General features: G+C 37.0%; 1 protein-coding gene across 1 annotated transcript in view; it reads left to right on the forward strand.

Annotated features, from left to right (window-relative positions):
* dym (dymeclin) overlaps positions 1–19,422 on the forward strand; it is an 80,259-nt gene extending 60,837 nt beyond the window's left edge. The window contains exons 15-17 of the mRNA XM_084386620.1: positions 1,374–1,556; positions 3,733–3,846; positions 17,654–19,422. Coding sequence (XP_084242746.1) covers positions 1,374–1,556; positions 3,733–3,846; positions 17,654–17,803 — 447 coding nt within the window. The 3' untranslated portion in view covers positions 17,804–19,422. The remainder of the gene's footprint in view (positions 1–1,373; positions 1,557–3,732; positions 3,847–17,653) is intronic.

Raw genomic sequence — 19,422 nt, forward strand, 5'->3', positions numbered from 1 at the left:
TTGTTTGTCGTACAGTCATTGAAGCTAATTCCATAAAACTGTGTGTTTTTGTACATTCCCGGGCTTTTGTGTTTCACTACACACACTCTGAGCTTTCTCGAGCTGCCATCTCCTAAATCACTTCTGTTAGCTTCCACACAAAGAGCATTTGATGTGGTGTGTGTGTGTGTGTGTGCGCGTGCATGTGTGCGTGTGTGTGTGTGTGTGTGTGTTCGTTCCTATGGAAACCGGATTGCACATTCTGTTCCATTAACTTGCTTTTGTCCGGAGAGATTTGTGGCTCGGAAACTGACATCAGTCTTGAGAATAAGCAATAGATGAATAACATAAAGAGGAGGCCGAGATGGCTGCAGGCAGAGACTCTGTATAGGGAAGGACAGTGGGAGAAAAGGAAATGAGAAGGTCAAAGGTCAGAGACTGAACGCTCTTCAGAGACATGACATTGTTTTAAAAACATTTTTTTAACGAATTTGAATGTCAAATGCATGAAGAGAAGAATCTTTTGGCAATGGTTTATGTGAAGATATTCTCATAAACAACAGCTACTACAGTTATAATACATTATAATACTAGCTCATGCTCAAATGTTTAAACAGTATATTGGCATGTTATGTTGTGCATTTTACAATGAATTGCACTCTTTGAAGCAGTCCCTTAGTACTATAACTCCTATACTTATTTATTCAAGATGTAATGCTTTATAGTTTTGTAATGCAATTATAACTGTCTTAACATCAATTTTAACCCCGGGTTAAGGCCAGTGGGCCAGTACCTATGTGTTTGTGGGGATTTCTGGGTTTGTATTGAACAAACTGCTGATGTAACACACACTCACTCACACACTCTATACATCCATACAGCCTTGTCTTCAAACATTCTTCAATTTGATGCATGAAATATATATGATGCGGCTGCAAAAAAGGGAGAAAAGATGCATTTCTGTTGCCCCCGCTTTAAGTGTGTGTGTGTGTCTCTGTGTGTGTGTGTGTGTGTGTGTGTGTGACCCAGAAAAAGTGTTACGGCCCAGACTGCAGCAGAGCACAGGGAAATGTTAACCCATTTAACCCACACACACAGTGTGGTGTTCTCTGCACTGTTGGCACCTTCCTAGACAGCATTAGTCCATGCGTTTGAACCAGTGATGCAAAGGTTAGGAGACAATTAGTGTTGTTTGGATTTACTGATCAAGCCGTTCGAAAGTTTATGGTTGACGAGATTTATTAATGGTTTTGAAAAGTCTCTTCTGCTCACCAAGGCTGCCTTTATTTGAACAAAAACACAGTAAAAACAGTATTATTATGAAATATTATCACAATTAAAAAATTATAATAATTCTGTCATTACTCGCTGCATTTTCTCTTTTTCCCCCTCAGGCTCAGGATCTGAATGTCATCGAGGAGGTGATCAGAATGATGTTGGAGATTATAAACTCCTGTTTGAGTAATTCCCTCCATCACAACCCGAACCTGCTGTACGCGCTGCTCTATAAGCGAGAACTGTTCGAACAGTTTCGCTCGCATCCCTCTTTCCAGGATATCATGCAGAACCTTGACACGGTGAGACACTGACTGTGTGTTCCTGCTCCGTTCCAAACCATAGTGAGCGATCTAGTGTATACACAGACAGCTACCTTCTAACACCATGTCTAACCAGACGTGATGCGATAAGATTCAAGCGACAAATAATTTGTCGGCCCACACTAGACGCGACGCAACTGCAAGATGCGTAAAAAATCAATCAAAACCCACAGCCAATCAGAACAGCGTGTGGGCGGAGTCTCGCGGCACCAGAGAGTAATCTTGACGGCACTCGCAAGAAAATGGAAAAGTATCAACATAATCAAATTCACAAATATTACACAATTTAAACATTATTCAAATACATAGGCTACTGAGTCACTAAAACAATCTTTGTCAAATAATGCGCTTGTTTGTCCACAGTTTGAACGTTCTTGTTTCCATTTGTTTAATTTCAAGATCTGAGGTGAATAATCCATTCACGGCTACAAAGCTGGAGCACTAAATGATATTCAAAGTCACATTACACGCTTTTAACATTAAATAAAGCACATAAACAGTACCTGAGATTATCATTGCCACACTTTGTGTTTGTTGTTCCAGCGCGACATCACAGAAAAATAGAAACCGTTTCTAAAATAGTATCGTTGCGTGTCGCCGTCGCGGCTGGTTAGGAGGACAAACAATCTAATTAACATGGAAAAGATACCGCCATCCTAACTGAAACTAAACCCCATAAGTGACTGATTTGAAACACTCTTCATGAGCAGCAATCCAGTAGAGTTTTACATTGACATGTTATAAAGATTATTTTTAAATATTAAAAATGTGTATAAATAATTATATGTGACCAAAACATTGAGTTTGGTCAAAACTAGGTAACTTTTAACAACAAAACACTAAAAAAAGACCTACTATGGTATATGTTGCCATCACTGTACCATTGTACTGCAAAAGTACTGTGCTTATATGCCTAAATATGTTGCCTAAGATTGACACCTCACTAGATTTTTTTCTCAGAGCTTTTGCTTTTGCTTTTGTTTAGATATGTAGTTCGTGTGGCTGTCCGTATCACTCTCTAAAGATGATACTCTAGCTAGCACATGGTTCAAAATCCTCAGTGCAAACATCCATATAGATGAAGAGATTTACACTAAACCTACCGCATTTATATTGTGCAGTAGAAGCCCAGGGGGCTTCTGGGTAATCTACAGAAGTCAGGAAGTAAATTCCCTCTTTAAACACACACTCACACTGGTGCATTAATGCTGCATGACTCCCTCCAGCCTTAAACACACCACGCAGAATAAAATTGCTTTCATCCAAAACTGAATTAATGGAATACTAGTGCACTGCAAACTGCACCGTATATACTGTGTGCTGCATAAAATGTGCATTTCTTTCTCCTAAAATTCAGAAATCCAGTTGTCATGCTAGAAATAAGTACAGTAATTGTGCATATAAAAAAAAAATCGTTCAAATGTCTTCAATAAGTTCTGAGTATAATGGGTTTGTTTGCTTTTTTCTGGTTTTAGACACGGTTTTAGTTTTTTTAATGTCATTTATTCAACCAGGAAGGTCTTTTGACACTCCGATGAGTAATGAAGATGTTTGATTATTGCTGTTAATTAATTCATCATTGCATTGCATTCTGGGATATTGTATCACACACACTGTGCAAACATCATATTTTACAGCATTGCACTGATGTCATGGCGTTAGCTGTGTTTACATCAACGACTTTGGGGGTATCGCATCAAAAAAAGCTGGATGGAAATACCAAGATGTGCATAATTTCTAAAAATGTGCATAAAAACGTATGCACTCAATTGAGGCGGACCATTTTTTTTTATCCGATAAGAAGATTTGTGCATAAACCACGATTGATGGAAACATATATACCGAATAAATCCCTCAATGAGACTAACCAGCGGAGTGGCGGACCAATCGCATCGCACAGCATCTCAAATGTTGGTTTGGTCGTTCTGAAAAGTCAAAGTCTCTGTCATCAAAATTACTCGGTTTAATTCCCTCCCACATGCGTCTCACATGATTGCGTTCCCAAACACCAGCATCAGAACACAAGATATATATCATGACGGTGTTTATTGTGTTTCATCTGCCGCTCTGAGGCACAAGTCATTTGTGATGTACGTAAAAAGAGCCACAGTGACTGGCAACATAGCTCTTGACTGTGTGTATGTTTGTGACTCAGGTGATTGGATTCTTCAGCCAGCGACTGGAGCAGGCAGGAAGTGACCTATCAGTGGAGAGAGTTCAAGAGGTCATCAAGAAAGGTGCCGTGGCCCTCCCTAAAGACCGTCTGAAGGTAAGCACACACATGAACTCTCTTTCTGGCGTCATCGGCCCTGTCCACCTCTCCACCCATCTGACCTCTTCACTCTAATATTTGTTTTATTTTCAAAACAAAATATTTGTCCCTATCTAAATATAGAGCCGTGACATTTCACTTCCTCCTAGAGACAGGAAAGCTAGTTCTTCTAAGATGCACTGGATTAAGAATTAATAATTCACCAGCTGACTGTATCACACAACCGCCATCTGTGCGCACACACATACATCAGGTGTTACCATGGTAAAAGTTATTAGTTTCATAAATAAATAATCATCCAAATAAATAATATTTCTAATCCACCGTGTGTTTTGCAGTATTTTATTGAAAAAAAGTAGTAGTAGAATTTTTGTATTTTTAGTCCTGTTAAAAACTCTTTATGTATATATTTTTTATGTAAATATATATTTTTCAGTTAAATTGTAATAATTAAATATATTTACTTACTAACTACTGCAAAACAAATATGTGTGTAAATATATTCATTGAAAGAATAAGTATAAAAATATTTTTTTAATAAATTTGAAAAAAGTATTCCACCAAAATTGTTTTATATATATATATATATATATATATATATATATACAGTGAGGAAAATAAGTATTTGAACACCCTGCTATTTTGCAAGTTCTCCCACTTAGAAATCATGGAGGGGTCTGAAATTGTCATCGTAGGTGCATGTCCACTGTGAGAGACATAATCTAAAAAAAAAAATCCAGAAATCACAATGTATGATTTTTTAACTATTTATTTGTATGATACAGCTGCAAATAAGTATTTGAACACCTGAGAAAATCAATGTTAATATTTGGTACAGTAGCCTTTGTTTGCAATTACAGAAGTCAAACGTTTCCTGTAGTTTTTCACCAGGTTTGCACGCACTGCAGGAGGGATTTTGGCCCACTCCTCCACATAGATCTTCTCTAGATCAGTCAGGTTTCTGGGCTGTCGCTGAGAAACACGGAGTTTGAGCTCCCTCCAAAGATTCTCTATTGGGTTTAGGTCTGGAGACTGGCTAGGCCACGCCAGAACCTTGATATGCTTCTTACAGAGCCACTCCTTGGTTATCCTGGCTGTGTGCTTCGGGTCATTGTCATGTTGGAAGACCCAGCCTCGACCCATCTTCAATGCTCTAACTGAGGGAAGGAGGTTGTTCCCCAAAATCTCGCAATACATGGCCCCGGTCATCCTCTCCTTAATACAGTGCAGTCGCCCTGTCCCATGTGCAGAAAAACACCCCCAAAGCATGATGCTACCACCCCCATGCTTCACAGTAGGGATGGTGTTCTTGGGATGGTACTCATCATTCTTCTTCCTCCAAACACGTTTAGTGGAATTATGACCAAAAAGTTCTATTTTGGTCTCATCTGACCACATGACTTTCTCCCATGACTCCTCTGGATCATCCAAATGGTCATTGGCAAACTTAAGACGGGCCTTGACATGTGCTGGTTTAAGCAGGGGAACCTTCTGTGCCATGCATGATTTCAAACCATGACGTCTTAGTGTATTACCAACAGTAACCTTGGAAACGGTGGTCCCAGCTCTTTTCAGGTCATTGACCAGCTCCTCCCGTGTAGTTCTGGGCTGATTTCTCACCTTTCTTAGGATCATTGAGACCCCACGAGGTGAGATCTTGCATGGAGCCCCAGTCCGAGGGAGATTGACAGTCATGTTTAGCTTCTTCCATTTTCTAATGATTGCTCCAACAGTGGACCTTTTTTCACCAAGCTGCTTGGCAATTTCCCCGTAGCCCTTTCCAGCCTTGTGGAGGTGTACAATTTTGTCTCTAGTGTCTTTGGACAGCTCTTTGGTCTTGGTCATGTTAGTAGTTGGATTATTACTGATTGTATGGGGTGGACAGGTGTCTTTATGCAGCTAACGACCTCAAACAGGTGCATCTAATTTAGGATAATAAATGGAGTGGAGGTGGACATTTTAAAGGCAGACTAACAGGTCTTTGAGGGTCAGAATTCTAGCTGATAGACAGGTGTTCAAATACTTATTTGCAGCTGTATCATACAAATAAATAGTTAAAAAATCATATATATTGATTTCTGGATTTTTTTTTTTAGATTATGTCTCTCACAGTGGACATGCACCTACGATGACAATTTCAGACCCCTCCATGATTTCTAAGTGGGAGAACTTGCAAAATAGCAGGGTGTTCAAATACTTATTTTCCTCACTGTATATATATATATATATATATATATATATATATATCATCATAAATATAATCAACACGCGATTATTTTTCCCAGTTTAACGCGTAAATTCTTTTTATCTTTTTTTTTCCCATCATCCTTTGGCTAGTGTTACAATACATGATCACACTCTTATTCAAGCAAATGCTTTTAAACCATTCACGCATTAAGACACAAAAGAGAAGGCAGTGCGTTACTACTGGCACACGTCTGTGGATCACACACACACACACACTCATGCGCACAGAAAGCCGCTCCAGACAGCGCTTGAATGGACAAAAGCACACAGAAATATGCCAAAATGCCTGTTTTGTCGAGTATCCTCGCAAGCACAATTAAATTAGTAAAATGAAGACTTGAATGTATGTAAAGAGATGTGAGAAAATAGGATGTGCGGCAGATCCGCGTCGTCTGCGGCAGCTCTTAAAGTGACAGAAGCCTAATAAACCTGCAGCTGTGATGTCTGTCATTAATGTTAATCAGAGAACAAAAGACACTCACTGCTCTTGACTGAAAAACGTTTGCAGCATTAAGAAGCAGCCCTCTACGATGCGAGTAAATCACTCACATATGCGAATACATTTTCATGCTATACTTAGCCTTTGGCTAATAAATTATACAGTGTTTCAGTTAGACGCTAAGTTACGGTGTAAGTTTAGCTTAAGTATAAATGATAGCTTTCAATAATACTGTAATTCTGAATGCCTGTAATTAATGGTTAAAATTGAGAAAAAATTCTGTTTCATAGAGACATCAGTAGCAGTATTGGTGTATCGGTGATAGGGCTGTCACTTTACGTTTGAAAATCGATTGCACAATAAATACGAAAATAGGGAATTGATTTTAACGGCCTTCTCTCGGAGCGCGTCCAGCTCGTCACGATACGCCCGCAGCGAACGCGCGTCACACAGCGCAACTGCAGGCTCTGACAAACACACATAACAGCAAATTATACTTCTGCATAATGTGTCTCTTTTTACTACAAAACTGTGAATTCTGCCGGTATTCAGACAGTCTCAGGCATACAGATACAGATCCGGGCTACGGTCTACAATCGCATACGTAGGCGAAATTTGTTTGACATTTCTAATGGTAAACACAGCCATGTTGAAGCCTGCAGTAATGTTTTTCATTAATGTTATGGCAGTCCACTCTGCTTATTGTTTTTCGAGAATGTTGCACTCCTGTTTGTCATTGTGCACGAAACTTCACGCCAATAAATCATCAGGAATATTGCTGACTTGTGCGCGTCTCAAGCACGGCGCGCCCTCTTTACGTTCGTCCTAATGCCTGTTAGTTGTCCGTGGATTTGCCCATATTTGGCGTTTAAAATGGAAACGTCTTTAGACACGGAAAGTCGATTTTACAATCGATTCAATGAACACTTATGTCTCAAACAGAAAGTGACAGCCCTAATCGGTGATGCCAAATGTGTATTTTTATGTATATTTATAACTCTAGCTGAATTTCTTTGGCAAACTTTACACTAAAGTTTTTTGTTCTTTAGCATTTGGCGACTGATAATTTTGTACCTGCATGTAGCAGGTAAATGAAGCTGTGCTTTATCTGAGACGAGAGTGAGCGGCGGGTGTGAACACGCGAGCAATCATGTTCGAGAGCGGGTCAGGCCTCATCTTCATTATCACAAACGACTCCTCCGGGGCCATCCATTACACTTTATAACACATGCGGGTAATGACATCTCCAGAAGAACAGGAAATCACACATATCTGTCTCTGATATACGGGCTAAAAGACTGGAATAAATCTGCAGCACGTGTCTCGTTACCTTCTTATCCTTACCCACAATCCCCTCTGATCCCCCTAAATCAGGGAAAAAGTGGCCGGTATGTGCCGTTCATCCGCCGTTTAATTGCGTGTTCTATCACATGTTCCGTGTTTCAGATATCACAGACGACATCCGTCAGGTTAATGGCCAGGCGAATGAGTATGAGGGCCGATAGAGATCGTCAGAACCTTCATGGATGGGCTGATGTATATTGTCTGATCATTGCAAAGCCATTATGAGGAAGACGTTCTTGTAACTGAATCTTTGAATGTTATGTGAAAGTTTTGTTTGAGACTTTAGCAACAAGTTGGGCTGGCCGTTATGTGACGGTATACAACTTGTAATAAGCTGCTTTGTAAACCAGACAGAACAGATTTGTTGTCTGTTTAACGATTTAGTGAGGTTAACTAGTTTATCTGGATTATTGTTATTTTTTTGTTCGGTTTGATATTTAGCAACAGCTTGCACAATAAAACCTGCTGAGAAACATCACGTCTGAGAAACATCACGTCTGAGAAACATCCCCTTTCAAACACTTTCAGATTGGGTGGCTTTGGCCTTTTTTGAGCGTTCAGCCTTGATTGGTGTGTTTTTAAGACAATGCAATAATAATCCAACATTTATAAGCATGTTTCGAGACCCGTGTAGTCCGTTCATGTTTCAATCTGCTATTAAACGTGTTAAATGTGTGTAAATATCCCCCAAAAACATGCCTGATTATGGTCTGAGTCCAAGACCAGCCTAATTATTCAGGACTTTATACATATAGTATATTTATATATATATATATATAGCGCCCTATATGTATAAATATGAATGTACATATGTGTTTAAGTGTGTGTGTGTGTGTGTGTGTGTGTGTACACATATGTACACATATACATATTGAGCAAGTTTATTTATGCAACACACTGACTAGTGATTTTAATATTGCATCTCTAATTTCGACTATGTTTTCTCTAGTAGTTTATTGGCGTGCTTGTGCATTTCTGTGTGTGTGTGTGTGTGTGTGTGTTGGGATGTGTTTGTGTCCTGGGCGTCCCCAGGACTGGGAATGAAAAATTCTCGTCTAGACATCCAGACTCGTGTACACACACACACACACACACACTCAAGCATGCAGTAGGCAACACTTATCAGAATCAGAGTCCCAAGAGAGCAACTGTGCGCTTGAGGGATGTTCCGTACCCTCGGTCCTGGTACAGACGGCCCTTATTCCACCACAAACACACACACAAAGGAAGCGTGAAGGGCCAGACTGCCTGTCTGCCCAGAGCTCTACCTCTTTCTGTCTCTCCTTTTTCTTTCTGTCTCTCTCTCTCTCTTTAGTGTTGAATAGGAGCTGCGACAGCCGTGTGTGACGTGGACGGAGTGACAGAGGCGGTGGAATTTGTTGTTTGGCCAGTGCGCTGGTGTGTGTGTTGCGTGGTGATAAGACAGAGACACCGTGGCTCCTGTGAGGGAGGGCGACATCAGTGTAACACACACACACACACACACACACACATGCTTTCATAAAGGCTTTTGGATGCATTTTGAAATTCTTGGATATGACACTTAACTAGTCATGAAAAAGACTGCTTTCTCAATCAGGTTTTTGCAGAGTTTTCTGTTTTCTAATGCATTTAAAAGCTGAACTGACTTTTTTTATTTTGCTTTTGTATGGAGTCTCTTCTGCTCACCAAAGCTGCATTTATTTGATCAGAAATACAATGAAAACAAGAATATTGTGATAGATTATTATAATTTAAAATAACTGTTTTCTATGTGAATATATATTAAACTGTAATTTATTCCTGTGATCAAAGCTGAATTGTCAGCATCATTACTCCAGTCTTCAGTGTCACATGATCATTCAGAAATCAGTCTAATATGATGATTTGCTGCTCAAGAAACATTTCTGATTATTATCAATGTTGAAAACAGTTGTGCATCCTTGCTGAAGAAAAGTATACATTTCTTAAAAAAAGAAAGAAAAGTCTTACTAACCCCAAATTATAATTCTGGTCCTTTTTTGAGCAATTTATCATTGCATGTAATTCTAAAGAAAAAAAATCATAATCTCATCCCAAACTGTTTTGAATTTCATCCAAATCTAATGGGTTGCCAACTTTCTTTTTTTGTGATGTCACTAAGGCCTTTATTTTGACTCTCATTATGGATATGCGATGTTCTCTTGTCACAATATATTCTTATCGGTGTATGTCTTGAATCCAGACACAAGTGATTCATGTCTCTTTCTCAGTTTGTGTGTGTTTGATTTTGCCCCATTTTAATGTAAAATCATCTGCGTCCATTTCCCCTGTGTGTGTGAGCAGACCGATCTGTGTGTGTGTTAGTGAACTGTTTCTGCTCTGAGGCTCCGACTGCTGCAAACCAGGGCCAAGCCGACTGGCGACCTTGGAGCTCAGCCAACCATGAGCCAATTCTGCCCGGGCTCTGTCTGGCCCTTCTCTTCCCAGGAAACACTGGGGCCCCGCAGGGGGGTGTATGTCTCTCTCTGTGTGTGTGTGTGTGTGTGTGTGTGTGTGTGTGTGTGTGTGTGTGTGTGTGTGTGTGTGTGTGTGTGTGTGTGTGTGTGTGTGTGTGTGTGTGTGTGTTTGAGAACTGAGAAGAGAACAGTTTGACGCAAGACTTCAGTTCAGAGAACATCTAAGAGTTTAAATAGCTCTGGGTTTTCATCTGCCCTCAGTGGGACTCATATGTACTCTGACATGAAGCTGATACTCAGCGCCTGTTTATTTCCTGGTTCATTTGAGTCACTTCTTGATGAAGACGTTTTATTTGTACACCATCAACAAGTTTAAATTCTGTAATGTGCTATTGATATTATAATGATATTGGATTGGGATTTTAAAGATATTTTGTTAGCTTTCATAAGAAAAGTAAAAAATACTTGTAAAAAAAAAAAATATATATATATATATATATATAAAAGTAAATAAAGCGCTATATATATATATATATATATATATATATATATATATATAATATAAATTACAGTTAAATAATATATATATATATATATATATATATATATATATAAATTACAGTTAAATAATATATATATAAATTACAGTTAAATAATATATATATATATATATATATATATATATATATAAATTACAGTTAAATAATATATATATAAATTACAGTTAAATAAAAATATATATATATATATAAATTAGTTAAATAATATATATATAAATTACAGTTAAATAATAATATATATATATATATATATATATATATATATATATAAATTACAGTTAAATAATATATATATATATATATATATATATATATATATATATATATATATATATATATATATATATATATATATATATATATATATATATATATAAATTACAGTTAAATAATATATATATATATATTTTATTTATTTTATTTAATGCTTTCATAAAAATTAAGTGCAGTTTACCCAAGATTCACATTGAATTCTCTTTTGAATTTATTTATACATTTTTATCAGATTTCCATTAGGGCAATACAATAATATTTAACTTTTATGAAATAAAATTACTATAATAAGCATGAAATAAATACTAATAAATAAATAAATAAATACATGAAGTATAAATACATTGATAATTATAAAAAAATAATCATAATGAGACTTGGATTATTACTTTTCACTAATGTGAATTTAGGGGAAATGTGCTTAATTGACGGAAATATTGTCACAATATAAAAAAAAAAAAATCAATATTTTCAGCAAGAAAAATATAGTTTCGTAATTCTTTCTTTAGATTTTAGGGACAAATATGACAAAAGGGAAGTTCTTGACACATTGACCCGTAAAGTTTTTTGAAAACAATAAAGAATGAACTCAACTAATCGTTCATTAATCGTCCCCCGCCATTCTGAAAGTCGTTGACCTTGTGACCCGGAGTCCCTCATCACGCGAGTCGCTTCATGTCCTCCCACGTGTGACAGACCGGGTCCGTGTGCTTGTATGGCGTCTGAAAGGAACAGACAGACTTTGACCGGCCATGAATAGAGCCGCAGTGTAGCCGAGCCAGCAGACCCGGAGTCAGCGAGTCCAGCCAAGTTCTGAGCCCTTTCTGTGGAGTCAGATATGAAAGCGCTTCAATACAGCCTCTGTCTTTCACAATGAGAGCGCTGGGGAATATGATAGGATGCTGATGCATTATTAACGCCGATGGGCAGCTTACCTGCTGTCGATTGGCCCGCGACTCACCTGAGCGCTGGCTTGGGTCGGCTCGGGTTGATTGGGGTTGGGTCAGATCGCTGTTGATGGACCCGCCACTTCGCAGCTGCTGGTTTTGCCCGGGACGGCCAATCTCCAGGCGTTTCCTGCATATTTTATGTAGGAAATTGTAAGCGTTTGGTTGAGCTGGATCATGCTTGGGTTGGGTTGCGACTCCTGTAGCTGTTCAAACCGGCAGCTGTCTGATTGAATACTATCACTCTAATGATTGAGATGTACACTACCGTTCTGTGAGATTGAAGTCTCTTCTGCTCACCAAGGCTGCATTTATTTGATCAAAAATACAGTAATATTGTGAAATTTTCTATGTGAATATAATAGCACTGAATTTTCAGCATCATTACTCCAGTCTTCAGCGTCACATGATCCTTCAGAAATCATTCTGATATGCTGAGTTGCGGCTCAAGAAACATTTCTGATTATTATTCAGATAAATACCGCCGTGGTGAGCATAAGAGACTTCCTTTGAAAACCGACCGCAAACTTCTGAAGAGTAGTGAACACAGTAATGTAGAAACCTTAGAAGGTTTGCAGGGTGTTGATCATTCAAAACGCACACCGTAGCTTAAATGAACCTGTTTAATTCCTATATCTTAAAACATAAAGAGCATAGCACTAGCAATGCCGGCGTCATGCGTTCGATTCCCAGAGAATGAGTCGCTTTGGATAAAAGCATCTGCCAAATTCATAAATGTAAATATTCTGCCTATTTATGTCAACAAATTTAGGTTACACTTTATTTTAAGGTGTCATTGTTACAGTGTAATTATATATTTACGTACTGAGTAATATTAAGCAACTACATGTACTTACTATAGGGTTAGGGTAGGATTAGGGTTAGTTGCATGTAATTATGCATCATGTAAGTACATGTAACATATGTATCAAGGATACTGTAAAATAAAGTGTTACCCACATTTATTTTATTGTCACTGAGATACTGTTATAGTTTGAATCATATTTTCATTTAGTTTAAAATTTTTCCATTTTCATTTTATGTTTTAGTCATTTTGTTTGCGGTTTCGGCATTTTTTATTATTTTGTCATTTATTTATTATTAAAAAATTTTTTTGTATATCAAGAGAAATGTTGCCTTTGCAACTGGCTAAAATAAAATAAGTTTTTTTTTCAGTTAATGTTTATCTCAAGTAACGGAAATGTTTTTATTTACACGACACCGTTTTCAAACGGAAAACCTTTTATGCGTTTTGGTCGTTCATTTACGCAATAACGGCGTTATGGGGACCTGAAAGCGTGAACATTTGAAAACGTGTTTCAGAGTGCAAGGTTTTGCCTTTACCGTCTTCATGTAAACAACAAAAACGTGAATCTGTGAAAACGGTGATATCACGACGCTCACGCATGTATATTACGTGTTCGAGCGGTGTTTCTTGACAAAGTGACATCGCCGACTACTGGTCTGGCATGCATAATACAGCCTTTTTAGTCATTTTCGCAGATCTGTGTGAACGGGGATCGTTTTGACAATGTTGTCGTCTGTTTTTAGTACATTGTTGTCATGTAAACACACCGTTAGTTAACTATAATAACCCTGGTGTGACCAAGCACTATTCCTTTTTGTTTGTGACATTTCATTGGACATAATATCAGATTAATAAAAGAATGAGCGGAAACGTATTTCTCATTTATTCTCTGCTATGGCCCTGATTTATAGTGTCCTAATTTGCTAGTGAAATCGAATGGATTGCGTGAACATGTCATGGCTGTAGCGCAGGTAGCATGAAGAATAATTGTGCAATTTAGAAGCACATGCAAATAAGTCAGACACACAAACACGCATGAGAGCACAAAATGTTGGACAACTTGTGGCTGCCACTAAATCTCCACGACTTCAAGTGTGAGCATATGATTAAAATCATATAAAGAAAATTACAAATGAATAAAAAAAAGAGAATTTAGAGTGAAATGTGCATAATTGTCATGAAACTAATAAGAAAAAAGAAAAAGGAATTCAATAAACATATATATTCTAAACATTTATATGTAAATGTCTATTTATATATCATATCATACTTGAAATGTTTCAGAATGATTTCGTAGGATGATACAACCTGAATTTGCATATTAAAGAAGAACATTGTGTATTATTTAGACTTTTAGGGCCCACGTTACGGATGTATACAAAAAAAAAAGAAAAAAAATATCTATTATTTTTTTAATATATTTTTTTAATATTATTATTATTAATAATTATTTTTATTAAAAAATTTTTTTTTTTTAATCTCATTTCAACACACAAATGCATGAATCAGATTAATACTGTCCTTTCTGTGGCATCAATTCGCACACCAGTGTCCATTTCTGTGATAAATCACTTGGCCATTTCATCTTATTCATATTAATTTGCAGTGGCAGTGCCCTGTGTTTTGAGCATATAAGGAGGCATGATTCAAAGCTCATATTAAGTACGTTAAATCCACAAAGAACTCACAAGACACACTGTTTTGTTTGTTTGAAAGGCTGTGTTTGCATGTGCCGTCGAGTTTGCATGTGTTTTTATGCATGCAAACCTTTAGTCTGAAACAAAGCTCTGAATATCTTTCTAAGTTTCACTGCCTCAAACTCAAATTTCAGTGACAACATCTTCCACGGAGTTGCTCATTGCAGCAGCCGTTGAAAAGCGACGTTTCACCAGCCGCCTCTTTTTTTCTCTTTTTTTTTTTTTCTTCTTTTTTTTTTGCACTGATGGGAAATGACAGCATTTGTTTGCAGAATCGCTCCAGGGGAACTGTAAAGTTCCAGTGAAAGGGGTTCCTTCATGTCTTCTGGGCTTCTTTTCCTCCATGGCCTCTGAAAAGAGCGGAAGGAGGATTTCTGTGGTACTGCAAATTAAGCCAAGAGTGAACGGTGTTACTCAGAGTGCCACAGACATCTTCCTGTTTCTGAAAGTCCTGTTGGCGGCCTGAAGTCAGACTACATGTTTGAGAGCTTCCTGTGGGCTGGAGTCAGCTGTTGTGTTTGTTCAGAGATGGATCAGAGGTCATTGATACCGAACAACAGGAACAGCGGCCGTAGTTAGCCAGGCAAGGCTGCACCGAGAGCTTTTAGTGCAGAACTGAAGAATTTTAGGTGTAACTTTTTAAAATCTCCACTGTGAAATTGTGGAGCAGGACTTTATCCATTAGCATTTGACTGGATTGTGATGGAAAGATGTTTTGTTAGGTTAAAAGGTTAGTTGTTGTATAATGTTAATTATTGTTCAAATTATTGTAATTAATTTTTTAACACATTTTATAGATTTAATTTTATATGGATAGATGGATGGATGGATGGTTTGATATATATATATATGGATGTATGGATGAATGGTTTGATGGTTTAATATATAGATGGAGGGATGGTTGAATGTTTGACATATGGATGGAGGGATGGTTTGATATATAGATGCATGCATGGATGGATGGATGAATAGTTTGATGTTTGATATATAGATGGAGGGATGGATGAATGGTTTGATGTATGGATGGATGGAGGGATGGTTTGATATATAGATGGATGGATGGAGGGATGGTTGAATGTTTGACATATGGATGGAGGGATGGTTTGATATATAGATGCATGCATGGATGGATGGATGAATAGTTTGATGTTTGATATATAGATGGAGGGATGGATGAATGGTTTGATGTATGGATGGATGGAGGGATGGTTGAATGTTTGATGTATGGATGGAGGGATGGTTGAATGTTTGATATATGGATGGATGGAGGGATGGTTTGATATATAGATGGATGGATGGAGGGATGGTTGAATGTTTGATATATGGATGGAGGGATGGATGGTTTGATATATAGATGGATGGATGGAGGGATGGTTGAATGTTTGATATATGGATGGAGGGATGGTTTGATGGATGGATATATGGATGGATGGTTTGATGGTTTGATATATAGATGGATGGATGGATGGATGGATGGATTGATAGGTTACAAAGTTCAATTTTTCAGTTTTTAAGAATTATGAACTATAACGATAAAGATCTAGTTCTAAAAATCATTGTGATTCATCTCGAAGCTTATTGGTTTGGATCAAGCCTGAGAATTACTGAATATAAAAGGAATGATGGGAAAATACTTCCAAGGCCGAGGCGTCTGTAAACGTAGACGCTCACGGTTGTGGTGTGTGTGTGTGTGTGTGTGTGTATGTGTGTGTGTGTGTGAGAGAGGAACTCAACCCCTCCGGTTAGCTAACACACACACACACCTCCTCACGCTGATTAGCACACAGGAGACGGCCGCTAGCGTCTCGGGTAGTAGCGCTGCGTATCGCTTTACCAGGGGTTAAGAGGGTTGTATTTAAACATGAAAAGCAGCGTCTGAGGTGTTCCCGTCCGTCATATAGTCAATCAAACTCAAGTGTATTTACCTCACAGGTGGATGGAATTACACCTGCGTCAAAACTGCAGCCGCTTCACCTGAAATCAGATCACACACGCGGATCTGTGTTCACCGCGCTTTAAACACATGGCTCCACTCATGATGAAGGCTTATTTACGCTCTTCAGTTGCACTCGGTCCTTTCTTCAAACTTTTTACTTAGACAATAATAACAGAACTTTTAAGACTTTTAAAACATCTGTGCGTGTGTGATGTTACACTTAGTCACATTAAATCAAAACTGACTTGATTGGCACTCTTGGTCATTGTGAACAAGTCAGTGCGTGTTACTCTAAAGAACAAATATTTGTTTTCATAATCTTTCTTCAAAATGAGACTTTACATAAGTTAAATCGATTGCAAATGACTAAATAAAAAAATAAAAACTTTAACTGAAATAAGTTTAATACTTGAAGCTGAAGCATTACAATTACTAAAATGGAAATAAAAATGAATAAAATATAAAAATATTAATGAATGAATACTATAAAATATATAAATCTTTTAAAGTCTCAACTGCGAATTATAAAGTCAGAATTACGAGATATAAGCTCGAAATAAAAAATCATCAAAAGAAACCTTAATGCAAAATGTAAACTCACAAAATGTGAGAGAAAATAGTCAGAACTGAGAGAAAAAGTTGCAATTAACTTTTTTTTTTATTACGTTTTTAAAAAATTAAAAAAATTAAAAAACAAATATTTTAAAAACAAGCTTCTATATTAATGGTAGTTCAGGTGTATTTACAAAAATAATTTATTGAATCAAATAAGTATTTTTTTACTTTTTTGTCTTTTTTTGTTTGTTGATTAATTAATCAACTTCTTCTGAAGGCAAGTTTTCTGAAATCATTTAATGCACTTTGTCAAATATTCTTGAAAACAATAATAAAGAATATAAATAATACTCAAATAACACTGATGTCAATGACTTTTGGACTTGTTTTCTGAAAAGCCATTGAGTGAATGAATCTTGAAACGTGAGCAAATATTATATCTTAATGGTTGCTAAAGTTTTTCACTTTTGAAAAAAGTCAATGTTTTGCCTGCTTGATGATTGATCTAAGGATGCATTGTTTTGTTTTAACATTTTATCAGCAGTTTTGTAACACAGTGTGTGTGTGTGATCCTCATGCAGATATTTCCGGAGCTGAAGTTTAAATACGTGGAGGAAGAGCAGCCTGAGGATTTCTTCATCCCGTACGTCTGGTCTCTGGTCTTTAACTCCGGAGTCGGTCTGCACTGGAACTCTCAGGGCATCGAGCTGTTCAGCATGGACTCGCCCTGATGGAGGACGCGGGACGTCTGTTCAGGTGTCTGTGTGTGTGTGTGTGTGTGTGTGTGCGCTCGTGCAGCTCAAGTGCCTACGTACGGCTCGCGCGTCGTCATATCCGAACCCTGAGCTTCCGTCCTCGTCACACCATTCAAAGGGCAAACGAACACGGACACCCACCGCCGGATGCACTGGATTCTGGGAATGGTACGATTTGGGGTTTCAGGCACAGGACTGATGTAGCTAAAACACTTCGGTTGATGGTGATAATCATTTGCTTGTTTTCTTGTTTCTGTTCAGATTTATGGATTTGGTCACATGTAGGGAAAATGAGTAAAAGCAAAACATTTCTTGACTAAAGGTGAACATTAATAACACTTTGCGAAGATACTTTGACCCCATTAAGAATTATTATTATTAATGAGCTGATTATTATGCACAGCTTCTTCACATATCACAATATATAGTAAGTTACAAAATAAATAATATTTGACCATTTCTGGCTTGTTTTATATGTAGGATGCTTTGCTGTTTTATATTAATTTATTTATTGCCATTATGTTTTGTTCATCGTACCCATATATAATCTACATCTGAGCATCTGCACAAAGAGAAACCAAAACCTTTATTTATATACATACATGTATGTGTGTGTGTATATATATATATATATGTATGTATGTATGTGTGTGTGTGTGTGTGTGTCTGGTATACACACATATATACACACACATATATACACATATATATATACACATATATACATACGCTTAAGAGAGCATATTGCATTTAAGTGATTTTCTAAGCATAATATGAATAATAATATTTAGATACTTGTGTAATAACATACGCAACTTTCCCATGTAAATGCAGTTTAGTGTATGATTTATGTACATTATAGATTCAGATAATTGCATGTACATTATTGTATAGACAACTACACACTGCATTTGTTGCATTGCTCTTTGTTTCCCCAGTTTTTGTTTTCATATATTTTTAGGTAGAGAGATGGACAATCTTTCCTGTCGGATTATATAATTAATAGGCCGTAGGGCAGATATTTCCCAGCGCCCCGTTACTGGAGATCATCTTAGGTCTTATTACGTCCCTGTTACATTACATCACAAACTTAAAGCTTAAAGGGCCCGTATTTATGTTTATGATTTTTATTAATTTGTTGAGTTTTCTTCGTGGATCTTTTATAGGAACAAATTTTGTGTATTTTTTTTTTTTTTTGTATTTACATTGAATTTTATATTTAATGTTTAATATGTATGATTATTTCCCCCTGTATCTTGCATAGCATCTGTTTATTTTTTGTCTTTTTTTTACATTAGCATATTGATGTAAAATGTAATGAGAAAGATTATTAAAAAAAAAACTAAATACAAAGAAAGAATATTACATTTTGGTTTTACTGTAAGTTAAGGCTGTTGGAAATGAATTGAGTGTTTACACATGTAATGAAACTGGATCAGGACTCACTTCTGCTTCAGATTCACCAGTCATTTAAAACAACAGCTTGGTTTGACTGCATCTTTGAGGAGTTTTGTTTGCGTTAGTTATGATTGCTTCAGATTAAGTCTTTCTACAGTGTGAAATACCACCAATAAAAACAACAAATCTCCAGTTAT

The sequence above is a fragment of the Rutilus rutilus genome (genome assembly GCF_951802725.1).
Source record: "Rutilus rutilus genome assembly, chromosome: 18".
Classification (NCBI taxonomy): Eukaryota; Metazoa; Chordata; class Actinopteri; order Cypriniformes; family Leuciscidae; genus Rutilus; species Rutilus rutilus.